At 45.8% G+C, this 13,575-nt stretch overlaps 2 protein-coding genes across 2 annotated transcripts in view; both read right to left on the bottom strand.

Moving 5' to 3' along the window:
• fbxo30a (F-box protein 30a) overlaps positions 1-3,902 on the bottom strand; it is a 6,854-nt gene extending 2,952 nt beyond the window's left edge. The window contains exons 1-2 of the mRNA XM_080850742.1: positions 3,756-3,902; positions 1-2,208 (exon numbers count right to left, since the gene is read on the bottom strand). The exon at positions 1-2,208 is cut by the window's left edge and continues 458 nt beyond it. Coding sequence (XP_080706868.1) covers positions 1-2,167 — 2,167 coding nt within the window. The 5' untranslated portion in view covers positions 2,168-2,208; positions 3,756-3,902. The remainder of the gene's footprint in view (positions 2,209-3,755) is intronic.
• Positions 3,903-4,936: 1,034 nt separating this feature from the next.
• Positions 4,937-13,156, bottom strand: LOC308374462 (pancreatic secretory granule membrane major glycoprotein GP2; the record flags this gene model as incomplete). Its single annotated transcript, XM_080850243.1, has 10 exons — positions 4,937-5,112; positions 5,300-5,414; positions 5,856-6,024; positions 6,839-6,933; positions 8,630-8,765; positions 9,176-9,336; positions 11,693-11,797; positions 12,047-12,135; positions 12,870-12,902; positions 13,069-13,156. The coding sequence occupies 10 exons, from the start codon at positions 13,154-13,156 to the stop codon at positions 4,937-4,939; spliced, it is 1,167 nt and encodes a 388-aa protein (XP_080706369.1).
• Positions 13,157-13,575: the final 419 nt, after the last annotated feature.

Below are 13,575 nucleotides of genomic sequence, written 5' to 3'. Positions count from 1 at the left end.
ATTCGTCGCGGCGGAACAGCTGGCCGCACACGAAGGTGAACATGGAGCGCTGCTTGGTCTGGTAGCGCGCCACGCACTCCAGCACCAGGTCCAGCCGCAGCGTGTGGAAGGGGCTGGGGTTGGACAGCTGCGGGCTGGCGTGGTCGCAGGCCGAGGCCGACGCGATGTCGCCCACCATGGTGTTGGTGGCCAGGATGGCCGACGGGAAGGAGAAGGTCTGCGTGCCAAAGTCCATGCGGTAGCCGTCCACGAAGCGGCTGTCGGAGATGCCGCGGCCGCCGGGCGAGTCGCCCAGGCAGAAGAGCAGCGCCGCCGTGATCAGGTCGATGCCGTGCAGGCCCATGGGGTCCTCCGACACCTCCAGGTCCGACGTGTCCACCGCCTTGTCCTCCATCTTGGCGCGGAAAAGGTGGTAGGGGTCGGAGAGCAGTGCGCGGCGCCCGTTGAATGTAAACACGCCTCGGAGCACTTGCAGGTTGTGCAGCTTCCGCTCCAGCCAGCGGTCGGCTGCCTCGCCCACGACCTCCGGCAGCTCCCCTCCGTTCACCTGAGCCGCGACTGCCACCGCCCCCAACTCCTCATCCGCCTCGACCACCAGCGGCTGCAGCTCCACCCCCTCCAGCTCCTCCCCTACCACTAATGGTGGAAGCTCCTCCCCCTCCACCACCAGTGGCTGAAGCACCTCCTCCAAATCCAGGGCAAGATCGTCCCCCTCCACCACAACCAGTGGCTGCAGCAGTCCCGCCCCATTCATGTGAAGCTCCTCCACCTCCTCCTCAGCCAGCAGATGGTGGTTGGCTAAGGGGAGGGGGAGGGGCCTCGGGCCTGAATGAGGGCGGGGTGAAAAAGCGAGGTGCGGTGAAAAGCGAGGTGCGGTGATGTTTCCGTGCTGGGCCACAGCTGGCTCCACCACCACTGGCCTGGCGTGGAGAACCAGCTCAGGCTGGAGGTCAGAGGATCCGTTCCGCCCGTTGCCTTGCAGTCTGTGCTGGTTCCGCCAATGATGATGCCCGCCTCTGCTCTCTGGCCGGTGGAAGCCATTAAACAAGGGCTTGTTCTTCTTCCAGGGCATGACACACTGCATCTCTCCGTCCTCAACGTCACCGTCTTTTCCATCCGCAATGACTTCTATTGACGTGCTGAAGCCGTTATGGGTCTCCCAGCTCATGCCGTTTGTGTGGTTGAGGTCAACCCCTCCAACGGCCCCCAGTTCACCCTCCGACCCTGAGTCACTGTCCTTCATCTCCACGTTCTCAACGTCCTTACACTCGCTGTTGACCTCTCCATTGACCCCTCCGCCGTGATGTGCGCCATTGCGCTGCTCCTTCTCGGACAGACTGTCCATGAGCAGGTCGATCTCCTTGTTGGCGCTGGTGAGGATGTCCAGCGCCGCTGCTAGACTCCGGCTGGTCTCCACTGAGGCCATGTAGAGCTCGCTGTAGGACTCCTGCTGCATGTCCATGATCCCACGCGCCAACTCCACCTGAGTGGGCCGCTGGGGCTGCTGCTGTGGCTGCTGCTGTTGTAATTGTTGTTGTTGTTGTTGTTGCTGTTGTAACTGTTGTTGCTGCTGCTGTTGTTGCTGTTGTAATTGTTGTTGTTGTTGCTGCTGCTGTTGTAATTGTTGTTGTTGCTGCTGCTGCTGCTGTTGCTGATTGTTGTGGTGGTGCTGAAGCGGCTGTTCCGGGATCAGCACCTGGGGCTGGCTCTTGGCGCTCAGCTTGTCGTCGGCTGCCCTGTTGACGGTGGTCGTGACGCGGAGCGACTCCAGCAGCATGCGCTGGTCCTGCAGCGCCAGCGCCATGTCCAGCTGCTCCACGGGCTCGTCCTCGCCGCCGGAGCTCAGGTGCTCGTAGGACTGGCGGTCGGCGTAGCTGACAGGCCAGCGATTCCACTCCATGGTGCAGCACACCACGCTGGCCGGGCAGAACTCCAAGTGTTCAGCCAGGCGCCCACGTGGCAGCGTGAATGGGCAGCCGAAGCCAGTGTTCAGGCAAGGCACCCGCTCCAGCGGGCACAGCAGGCGGTGTTCGCTGCCCTTGCACAAGTGGAAGACGGCACCGCACACCAGCGGGCAGCCAACCAGGTCGCAGGAGGCGCCAGGCTCTGGTCGCGTCATGCACCTCCGGTTCACGCATGTCAGGCAGTGGGGGTGCAGCTCCTCCATCTGGGAGTCTGGTAAGCTTTAAATGAGACAGCTCACTGTTCCTGGAAAGGGGCCAAGCATGAAGAGAAGAAGTGTTACTGTGCTATTAACATTATAATAATGATTCGTTCTTGCAGAAATGCATTTTTAGACATTTCAACTATTAGCACTTGATAACAGGCTAAAAGGATTTCTAGCTGACACAATTTTATACGACTGAAATTTGACAGTGTGCTTATGCCGGATAGCTGCTTGAAGCCCCTTCCAAGTCTTAAAAAAAGAAGCAGACGTTCTGCCACGACGCAGTGTGTTTACAAAGTTAAAACTCTCAGTTGCCAGACAACATTTCACAACACATGGCTTAAGTTGCACAGTCATGCCTTTACCTAGAATGCCGTGATGTGGCAATATGAATCTTAAAGGCCAGATCACTATGTGCCACAAAACCAGGGGTGGTATTGAACAACAAAACATGCATTCACTGTTTAAATGTCAGCGTGGTCGCGAGAATGGTCACAACAAGAACGTATACTGGCGTTGCATACTATGGTTTCGTTAGACACGTGGGCTTGTCTGGAAACAATTTAATGACAGAATTTGATTGAACAAATACTAGAGTACACTGACAGAAACCAGAACAGAATGCGCACAAATGCAACATGTTCAGCTTATGAAAAGTCATGTTAGCCTATATTATGTACAAACTTGAACTATTTGATTTATCTCCAAAACGTCAACGTCAGAATGAACTTGTCTAAATGTCTGAGGTAAAATTAAATCAACACCTAAAATGACCGGACAGTCAAAACAAACCGGCTGACAGATAAGCCGAAAAACTATTAGGCCCATCAAACTAGAAACACACAGCTACTTTGTTGGTATTTACGTCACGTGGTAGTAGACATGCATAACGTGTCACTGGGGCGCAACTTTGCTGGGATACAAATCTTAGCAAATAGTTTACGATTACATTTGATTTATCGGCAGTGAGTTGGCGTAAAGTTTCCTAACTTTGGTGAACTTACTAAAATAACTAACTAATACATGAATTAACCAGATTGTTTGTGTAAACACTCAAAACTTCAAGGGGCTGTCCTAATCCAACATTACATTCAAAAGATTTGAGACATTTAAAATGACAGAGGCTGCCCTGACCCAACTGCTACCGGTTGTGTCATCGTTCCCCACATTGGACTTGGTATGTTTGCAACGTTACAGCTGCGAGTACAGCGTAGCGTCTGTCTTTATTTAGATGTTGCTGGATCACGGCTGCTAGTCCGCTAGCTAACAAGTCTGCTAGCAGGATGGCGACATTGTTTATTGATACTGCAAGTTAACGTTAGCTAACATTAGCTACGAGTTAAACGATGAAAACAACTTTGACAACCTTAATTTCCTTGTCAGTGAGCTATATTTTACTACGTATAACTAACAAAACGGGTAGCTGATATAATGACAACAGCCGACAATGCAGCTATCTATCGCTTCAGAGACTGTGCCCAAACTTTGATTTCTGCTAACAGGCTATCCTAGCTCAATAGCAACCTAGCTAATTCTCAAGCTAATCTTTATCCGACACAGAATGCCGACAAACTCGCAAGTTTCTTACCGTGATTCTGTGACAGGCTTGTTAGTAGAAACGACAATATTATTTCGTATCTTATCGTTATGATTTAATGTATAACGGTGTCGCAACACCGCAAATAGAAGCTGTACAATTATGACTGTGTTACACTTATCAATCCCCTCCGTTGTTTTCCACGTCTCCCACTGATGTGTTATACCTAGCCAAGTTGTTCGTTAGCGGTGCCTATTTTCCCGTCGCCTTTGTATTACGTCATGACTCACTTGACGAAATCAACACTGATGCCAGTAAACAGCGACCAAATAGTCACAGCACAACAGAATTGCTTCAACAACACAAGTGGAAATGAAAACTTACAGCCGTAGTATCTGTTATATAGACCGGAGCTGAGTAAATATGGTTGTAATGTTATTTTGACCTAGGATCCAAGGATTTTTTCTGGAGGTATACAAATAAAGCCATAGGCCACCCTTGAAACCCATGCAACTCTTAAAATACCCTACCACACTTAAATGTTAACTCATTCAGATTTTTTTTTCTCATTCATTTTTTATTTCCATATCACAGATATACAATCAACCACATCAGGAAACATGTTATATAGATACAGATATACACAATCCCCCCAGAAACCCAAAAAGAGCAATAAGGGTCAGGGGCAAATCCCATCAGATGTCTTATTCTTGGCGTTACATATGCCCTATGGCAGAATTTCAAATGTATATATATATATGATTTGGATTTTTTTTGAGGCACCAGAGACGTTGTCCCAAACTCATTCAGAAATTTTGAATTACTTCTTTGTCACTGTATTTTTGCAATTCAGTAGCCTACATCCAGTGATAGACTTAATTTGATCTAACGGAGCTCAAGACAAGATCATATTCAAGAGAGTCGAAGGTAGAGACAAATGAACAAAATAACAACCAATGTCATGTCAAAGAACTTTATTACGGCCCAATGGTATTGTGCCTCAGGTATGATGCTCTATGAAATCAAAAATCAATTGGCTGTATGTGGGATGTTGATGCAGAATCTTGATTTTATTTTTTTTCTGAAGTTAGCACACATAAAACTGTACAAAAAGTTTGAAATAATACAAAATATTTTCTATTTCACTTGTTTCACCTTGTCTATCTGTAGGCTACTACCACCATGACCCTCTACACCATTATGTACACTGAAATCTGTTAGTGTGTGCTGCTTCATGAAGCCACCTCTGATAGGTGGTGTATGTTGGAGAGGGTGAGCTGGGCATCATTAGGAGGGTAGGAGCGCCTACTGCGGAGCCAGAGCCTTACAAAAACTCCTGTTACCAATAGCAACACCAGCAGTGTGCTTCCAAGCACCACACTCTCTACGGAAATACTGGTCTTGCTATCTGAAAAACACAACAAACACACACACACACATCATAAACTGCATTCAACACATTTAAGTAAATCAGTTACTTATATGGATTTTGTCAATGCATACGTTGGCAAACATAATTCATTTCCTTCTATATAAGCAAAGTTGATCAATGTTGTGCAATATGAAAATATTTTATACAAAAATAAGCTACTTACCCAAGCCATTGTGGCCACTGTCGGCTAGCAGTCTTCTGATTGGTCCGTAAGATACTGTATGAGACACGGTGATATCCCTGCGTGTTCTGCTTAATGCTTCCTCTCCAGAGCAGTTCTTAAGATAAACAAAGAAAGTCAGCTGTTCAGGATCTTCTTATCAAATGTATTCTGATGTAATCTGAAAAATTAAGGACAGTTCAAACTCTAAACAATAGAAATATGTCCGAGGGGGATGAGAGAGATTTGGAGTGCTCAGAAATTAAAAATGTATATCCAAGTGTTGTAGGAAGGGAATATGACACATTGCGAAAGAACAATGCACCCTTCAGTGTCAAAAATACAAGTTCACCCCACTTCATTATAAAATCTCAAACACTGACTTTGTGTGGTAGACATATTTAAGATATGAATGTGATGTGAAGCTGTGCTTTAACATAATAAATTCATTTTTTACATATTTAATTCCATAAAGCCATCAATATAAGGCTTTTATCTTGGATTATATTATTTTGCTGATATGTGGGAAGGACCACAGGAACAGAGACAGGATCCTCACTGGCTGGCAGACCCCTGCAGAACTGGGGCAGATCTGGACGTTGCAGTGGAGGAAGACATCGGAGTAGGAGCTGCCCACGAACTTGAACATTTGGATCCTGAACATGGCCTCTGGTCCCTGACCATTCCTCAGCACCTCCAGGGTAGATAAACTTCCTGGTACAGGGCAACTGCAGAGAAGGGAAAACCCAGCAGTTTCAACAACAGTCACTAGAGACAAGATACACCCGTTGCCAGGTTCAAAAGACATCAGACACTGTAAGATACTAAAGTCACAACAGATGTCAGCAACAACTGACACTTGGCATACCAGCCAAAGCATACACCATATACAAAAATACAAAAACATTCAGAAATGCCAGAAACAGCTGTGAGATATGTGTGGACCAAATCTCAGCTTTCACTCCTATAGCAGTTTGATACAGTATATAATCCATGGTGGAGTATGCAGTGTGTGGGTACATAGTAGTCAGTAAAGTGAAAATTAATGTTGGTTTTCATTGCTGTAATGGAGAAATGCAGTATCTTTTCAGAACATGTCTGTGAAAGCTTAAGCAACAGACACCCATACATTGACTAATCCAGCAATGTCACATATTAGGTAATACCCTCACTGACTGACCATGAGGTCATGGTGGACAACAGAACAACAATGGGCTGAGTAGAGTAGAGGCCCCAGTCTCAGTTAACAGCCATGGCAGGGCATTTCTTTGCCATGTCGTTACAGGCCCAGCGAAGCTCGCCTGGGCCGTCAAGGACATACACAGCTGTCAGACTAAAATGCACATAGCAGGACAGGGGGAGGATCACATGACACAAACCACTGACGTTTGTTTTGTCCCCCACTTGCCTAGCAACCCACAGCATGCAACAGGTTCCAACAACATCCTCTGAGTGAGCAGATGACAAGTGGGACTAGAAAAACATCAGTAACCGGAATAGCCTCCCTGACCTCTATGTGTGTGCATGTTTGCAGACACTGACCTCTCCTGGATGAATGAGTACTGTATGTTGCTGTAGGGGTCACTGTTTGGCGTGGCCCAGCACCTTTCAAGCTGCAGCGTCAGATGAGCTGGTATCTGAGATAAAAGAGAACGAGAGATGTGAGGGAGAGAAAGAGAGGGAAAGAGAGAGAGAGAAAGAGAGGGAGAGGGAAAGAGGGAGAGAGAGAGAGCAACCCAACAGATGGGCAGGGAGCAAAAGAGTCAGGGACCCAGAGAAAGTGACTGACTCAGTGGGCAAGAATTTGTGTTGAGTCAACAGATGCACCTTGGGAATGTGTGTGTGTGTGTGTGTGTGTGTGTGTATGTGTGTGTGTGTGTGTGTGTGTGTGTGTGTGTGTGTGTGTGAGACAGAGAGAGAGAGAGAGAGAGAGAGAGAAAGAGTGAGAGAGAGAGAGAGAGAGCACAGATAATACTGGTAACACCATCATAACCCTTAGACGGTCATAAACTCTACTGTACATACATTACCCCATGCAAGCTCATAAAAGGTCAGTCACAAAAATAACCACTTGTACAGTGACCCCATGGTTCATATTCTTGTCCAGTTGTTCGTTCCTAAAAGTAAACGGGTCATATTTCATGTTTCCTTCCAAAACCTTTAAATGAGAATTCCACTAAATGAACAGAGGTGCGTGTCTGGAGAGTGCTGGGATCAAATGACCAGACCCAGGTCTAGCCTCAAACGTAAGATTATCCCTCACTGAGTAGAAAGAGGCCCTCCTCGCTTCACAGAGTTCTATCAGCACCACATGACTGCATCGGACTACTGATAGATGTTCATATATGTTCATATTTCATCTGTGATGACCAAGCTACGTTTCATGAGGAATTTAGTTACGGACAGGGCAGATTGTCACAGAATGTTACCTACCTAATGTCTGTTTTGCACTCTCATATTTGAGTGAAATTGAAATGTGTTTGTGTTCGTGTTTGTGTGCAGTAGAGAGAGAGAGAGGAGAGAATGCTTAGGGAGGACAGAGAGCCACAGACACCTGACACAGGTGCTCGTGTTACGTCTCTAATCACAGACTGGGTTTGTTTACCTTTGCAATCAGTGTTGAGGTCAGAGAATGGAGTGTGCTTTTCGTCTGAACAGATGCTTGTCACCTTATCACGCCTTGTGAGGAAACAGATAGCTGCTCCTTACTGTATCAGATGCTCAGCCTGTAAGCTTTTCAGCCTGTCAGGCTTAGTCCCACAGAAAAAACCTTATGACGAAGAACCCTTTGAGGGACCTTAATACACTTCAGCAGTTCGGGTGTTATCAGCTGTAAACTGAAAAAGGAAGCAATCTAGATGGGAAAGATGGAGTATCTTCCATATTACATTTGTTGCCAACTTTATAAAGCTTAAAATGCTGAAATGGTTCTACGAGCCTCTGAACCATGAGGCCAAGCACTACAACCAGAGAGGTTATGAGGGAGGAGGCAGATCACTGACAGGAAACTTAATGGGGGAAATAGGAGGGAATCTGTTACGCTAAACATGACGGATTTAAAACTTGAAGTCCTACTATGTATTATAATGAGCCAATCACATTGTTGGCCTTGTCCACGTGATGTACTTTTAATGTCTGTTTGACCATCCTATGTGGACTTATGCATCTCTCCCCATTCACTTAGATAGGAGACTGATCTTGTTTGCCTGAAATAGCTGCCCGGAGGCGTCGCCAAAATGGCTGCTGAGTGGCAAAACGTGCTTAAAAAGTCTTTGCTACAACCCATTTAAAGGTGTAGATAGGAAGTTGTGAAAATATAAGGACATGTCTAACCATGAATACTTTGACATAGATACTGTCATCAAGTCCAAGGGAGGGCACTGTAGTCCATTTATCCTGGAAGTCTTGGTCTTTATACAGCAGCATGGCCACAGAGAAGTTCCCGTTCTCGGTGTTCAGTGTAATTGTCCTGAGGAGAGTAGAAATTTGTAACTCTATTAAAAATTCCAATTATTCAAGCACTGCTTTTTTTCTTTTCTTGCAGAATCCATTGTCTGACAACTTAGAAAACCCAATCCCTGATTCTGAGTTCTTTGAGTTATTAGAAGCTGAGAAATTCCAGAAAAAGATCATGTCTGGAATGCCGCTTACAGAACCCATTGGGGGATGTGTGTCCTCATTAAGACGGAGGTTTGAACACATTTCAAGCAGAAAAACCCACCGACCCACATTATTTTGAGCAGCCGTGGGTTCTCAGTACCTAATTAATTCGTTACGACTATTGGTTATTCATAAGTTACTTATAATTAAAGGCTAGGATTAGTAATATTGTGTAACATGTACTAGTGTAATACGTCTGCTGATGTCCAGGCAACTCACCTGACGTCCACTCTGATCATGTTCTCACCATTGGGCTGCTGGACCATGTAGTTGACTGGGTACCGGCACCCAAAGGTGATGTTGACATAACTCCTGGTGATTATGTCTGAATTGTTGTTGTGTATAGTGTTAACGAACATGATGTTTTTGTCATCCGAGACCTGTGTGGGAGAAAATATGTTCTCAGACAAAGATTTTAAAAAGGTCCCCATCCTACAGTCAAGGTCGTTTCTGGGGCAACCGGATCTGTTTGTGTCTGTGTCGCTATGTCAGAAAATGAGGCAGGCCGTGAGTGTCATAAAGCTTTTAACTTCAAACCAAACCTATACTCACCATCTAAAGTGTCTACTCTACTCACTTTCCTCTCTTCTCTGTCCCACCCTCTCGCACATCTTTGTTCTTTAGACACTTAGCACACCAGAAACATCAGGCCCAGACACAGGCGTGGGACATTGACATTGATAATGCCATAAAATCTGTCTGTGTGCCTCCCTGAGGACCCTGTCCAGCCCCTGGTCTTTCTGTGACTTTCAGCTGAATAACCTACAAACTGGGGATTTTTATGGCACACCTGTAAACACACCCCCTATAGTCATCCTTCACCAGTGACCGGTCTGCGGACCACCCGTGGAACTCGAGGTAGGATTAGTCTGGGCTGTCAGACTGAAGCAGAATGTGACTGGGTTGCTAAACACACATTCAAAAATCAAGAACCTCTTGATTTCTGTAGTCCCTTTGTATCAAACAAAACAACACAATCCCTCGGTGCAAGTCATTCACGACTTACTTAGCGGTGAGGAAAATTGTATGTCTCTGAAACTATCAAATTACTTGGAAAGTGTAATATATCACACAATAAAAGCCAATCACTTCACTGCTGTAAAATGTTTTTCTTCGATGTCACTCATAATATTCAATCCAAAGTAGGTTTAATGGCTTGCTCAAGACTGGTATGCTAAAGCCTTGTAAAACTCTGTGAATGAGGGAGGGAGGGAGGAGGAGGCATTTGTTTGGCCCCCCTTAGTTCCACAAAGCTATGTTAACCTTTTGCTGGCTTTACAAGAAATGCCTGTATGTGCGCCGAGGACCCTCTCAAGGACCCTTCTGCCCTCAAGGACAGATTTATGCCCTGCAAGCACAGAAGCACATTGAGAGAGAGAGAGAGAGAGAAAGAGAGGGTGAGGGGAGAGAGAGAGAGCGAGAAAGTGAGTGAGGGGGAGAGAAAGAGAGAGAGAGAGAATGAGTGAGTGAGGGGGAGAAATAGATAGAGAGAGAGAGAGAAAGAGAGGGTGAGGGGGGAGAGAGAGAGAGAGAGAGAAAGTGAGTGAGTGAGTGTGAGAGCGAGAGAGAATGAGTGGGGGCGAGACAGTGCTGTGTTCACTGGATGAGCTGAACAGTAGGGGTGGCACCGCGGGGAGAGTGGCTGAGTTATGGGGCGGGTTATTCAGCACGACTGAAAACACTGTCATCATTTCCGTATAAATCAGGATAATTTATTTGGCCAGTGACCCTCCCCAATAGCTCTCATGGAAGTCTGGGCCAGAAGAGAGTAACAACACTCGTCCCTCTTAGGAGTGAAATACAGCCATGAACTCTCACTCTCTCCAGCTCCTCTTAAGGGGTAAAACACACGCCGCATATCTCAGTTGCTAGTTCCAACATACAGCACATTCATCATTCTCACTTTTACTGTCCACTGAGGAGTAACACAAACCCACAAACCCCTCTCTCTTCTTCATCTGAAGGGTAAGATACACCCTCAGACACTCGCTCTATTGGGATTAATACACTCTAACCCTCATTCAGTCCCATAAGGGGTAAAATAACCTCCTCAGCTCCCACTCCCTCAGAGTTTAAACACTCTCAACTCTCACCAACTCTCACTCTCTGCTGTTCAAATCCAGCAGCCCATACCACCCCCACCCCACGCACATGCACACAGACACAAACACAAATACAAACCCAAACGCGCAGGATTAATATAAACCACTCAACTCTGCTTGTGCTATAATACTAGTCCTACACACTCTCCTGCCAAGAGATCTGTCGCCTTGATATATAAATAAACTATGCCAAAAGTCACCAAAGACTCCAGTTGACGCACACAGTCAGATAGTTGATGAACATATCGTTTTCCCACTAAATCCTCAATATTTAACTCCCCCATCTCTTTCGGCATGGAACCCTTTAGGAGGCTGTGCTGTGAACTAGACCTGCAGCTATCTCTTTAGCTCTGCAGCCTGATTTACTGTGTGAGGGAGACTTGCACTGTAGGCTAGCAAAGATCTTTACAGTAGTTTGTCTTCATGTTGTTGGTTCTAAATGTCCTCTTTTACGATCAAGCGTTGTTCCAATGGAATAGTGTTACACATGATTTGTTGTTATGAGACCAGCTCTTTACAGTAGTCCATGCTCTTCTTTGTGTCCTTAGACTAACACTACATACATTATTTTAGAGGTCTAAAATACAATAACAAATTGGGCAGGGCATTTTTATACTGTAGGTAGAATATTTACGGTGAGTGTTCCACAGTCTGTGAGGTTTGTCTTGATACTGAAGACGTAGTTGTCACCTATCTGCACACCGCGGCATTCTGGATCATTCAGGTGTAAATCCCAAACCTGTGGAATGCAGCCAAGAGAAACCATGGGAGTGTATACCCTAATGGAATAAAATGTCAAAATGTCATATGACACAACTTAGGCTGTTAAGCAAATTAATGTTCACACTCTGGAACACAGATACAGAGACATTTGCTGTGAATTAGTGCCCAGATGTTACGAGAGAGAGAGAGAGAGAGAGAGAGAGAGAGAGAGAGAGAGAGAGAGAGAGAGAGAGAGAGAGAGAGAGAGAGAGAGATTCTCACTTACATAAACAGGAGGCACTTTGCTGAGGAAGAAGGCAGTGGGGATGATTACTTCAATCTGGTCATTGGTACAAATGACGGTTTCATTCAGATCTAAATACACACAGGGGAACAGGCCTTCTGGATGCAGGACACAAACATTCTTCTCACTGGATGAAATGTTTATCATGCTTTTTTTTTTTTTTTTTTAACTAGAATCATGTTTCACACTCCTTTTCAAATGTATCCTTGCCTCAAAAACAGACAAAAGTAAATAAAACAAATACATTTTCTGGTCACTGGTAGAATGACAATGCAAAGCAATATTCTTCTCTGAGAAATAAGAAAAATCACTGATTGCCTGGCAATTATTGTTTAACATTAACTGTGACTTAGACAGACTTAGGTTAAGTTAAGAGGTAATACTGAACTAAACAAAGATGTACTATTTAAAGAGGCTTTTACACCTTAGAACACCCTGTCTTGTTAAACCATGCAGATTGAATGCAGCACAATAAAATTAAGTTTAAAGACCTTGACAAGTTCTCCTTCCTGAAGCTTATTTTATATTGCAGATGCATGCTAACCCCCTTATAAACAATTGTATCTATATTTTCCAATTACACCTATTTAAAAAAGAAATGAATGCATGAAAACATTGACATTTCTCTTGAGAACATTAATAGAAAGTCATTGGTGCCCTAATGGCAATGGTAATGCTAAGAGGATAATGCTAAGATGGCTTAACAAACTCCTCAAATGACAAACATCATCACCACCACCACCACCGCCACATTGGTCACTTAATGACAGGAAGAAGAGGGAGCAATGAACATCAGTGGACTCACCTTCTTCTACCTCCTCTGGCTGCGCAGCAGATCCTGCTTAGATAGAAATCCAGGACACTTGGGATCACAGTGAACACAATCAGCCCTTCCAACAACCCCCTCAAACGCCCGCAGCCTAAACATCTACAGAGCGTGCGATGACCATCTACCAGACTACCATCACTAGGAGAATCGAAGGGACAGCAGCAGACAGACTCACCTTCCATCTCTTCCACCAGCTGTACAGCAGACCCTGATATCCTGAGAGCCAGAAGGCATCCGGCCAGGGCAAGCGTGACAGGAATCATCCTTAAAGATCAGACTCCCCTCTTCTTCTCTCCCTCACTCTCTTCCAGGCTGCCTAGGCTTTCTTCTGCTCCCCTTTCCCTGGCTCTACGTCTCTTTCTTCTCCGTTCTACACCTCACAGAGCAGTCAAATCTCTCCTTTAAGCTCCTTCAGCTCTACGCTCCTTCAGACCAGTGGCGGGTGGAGTGGAGAGCCCCTTGTCCAGCCTTAAAACAGCAGCCTGAATGATGTCCCTCTAACAATGAGATTCCACACGTGAATAGTGGGAGCCAGGGGGAGTCCAAGGTAACAGAGATCCACCAGAACTGGCCTAATGGAGAGGAGTAGAGGGATGGGCGGAGGGGGCAAAATAAAACCAACGGGTGACAATCAAAAGGGGCGTCACTGCCCCTCCTCACGCCTGGGTCGCTCTTAAGTGCA

Source organism: Sprattus sprattus, assembly GCF_963457725.1.
Source record: "Sprattus sprattus genome assembly, chromosome: 13".
NCBI classification, from domain to species: Eukaryota; Metazoa; Chordata; class Actinopteri; order Clupeiformes; family Clupeidae; genus Sprattus; species Sprattus sprattus.
The sequence above is the reverse complement of the archived record's forward strand: the minus strand, read 5'-3'. Positions and strand labels throughout refer to the sequence as shown.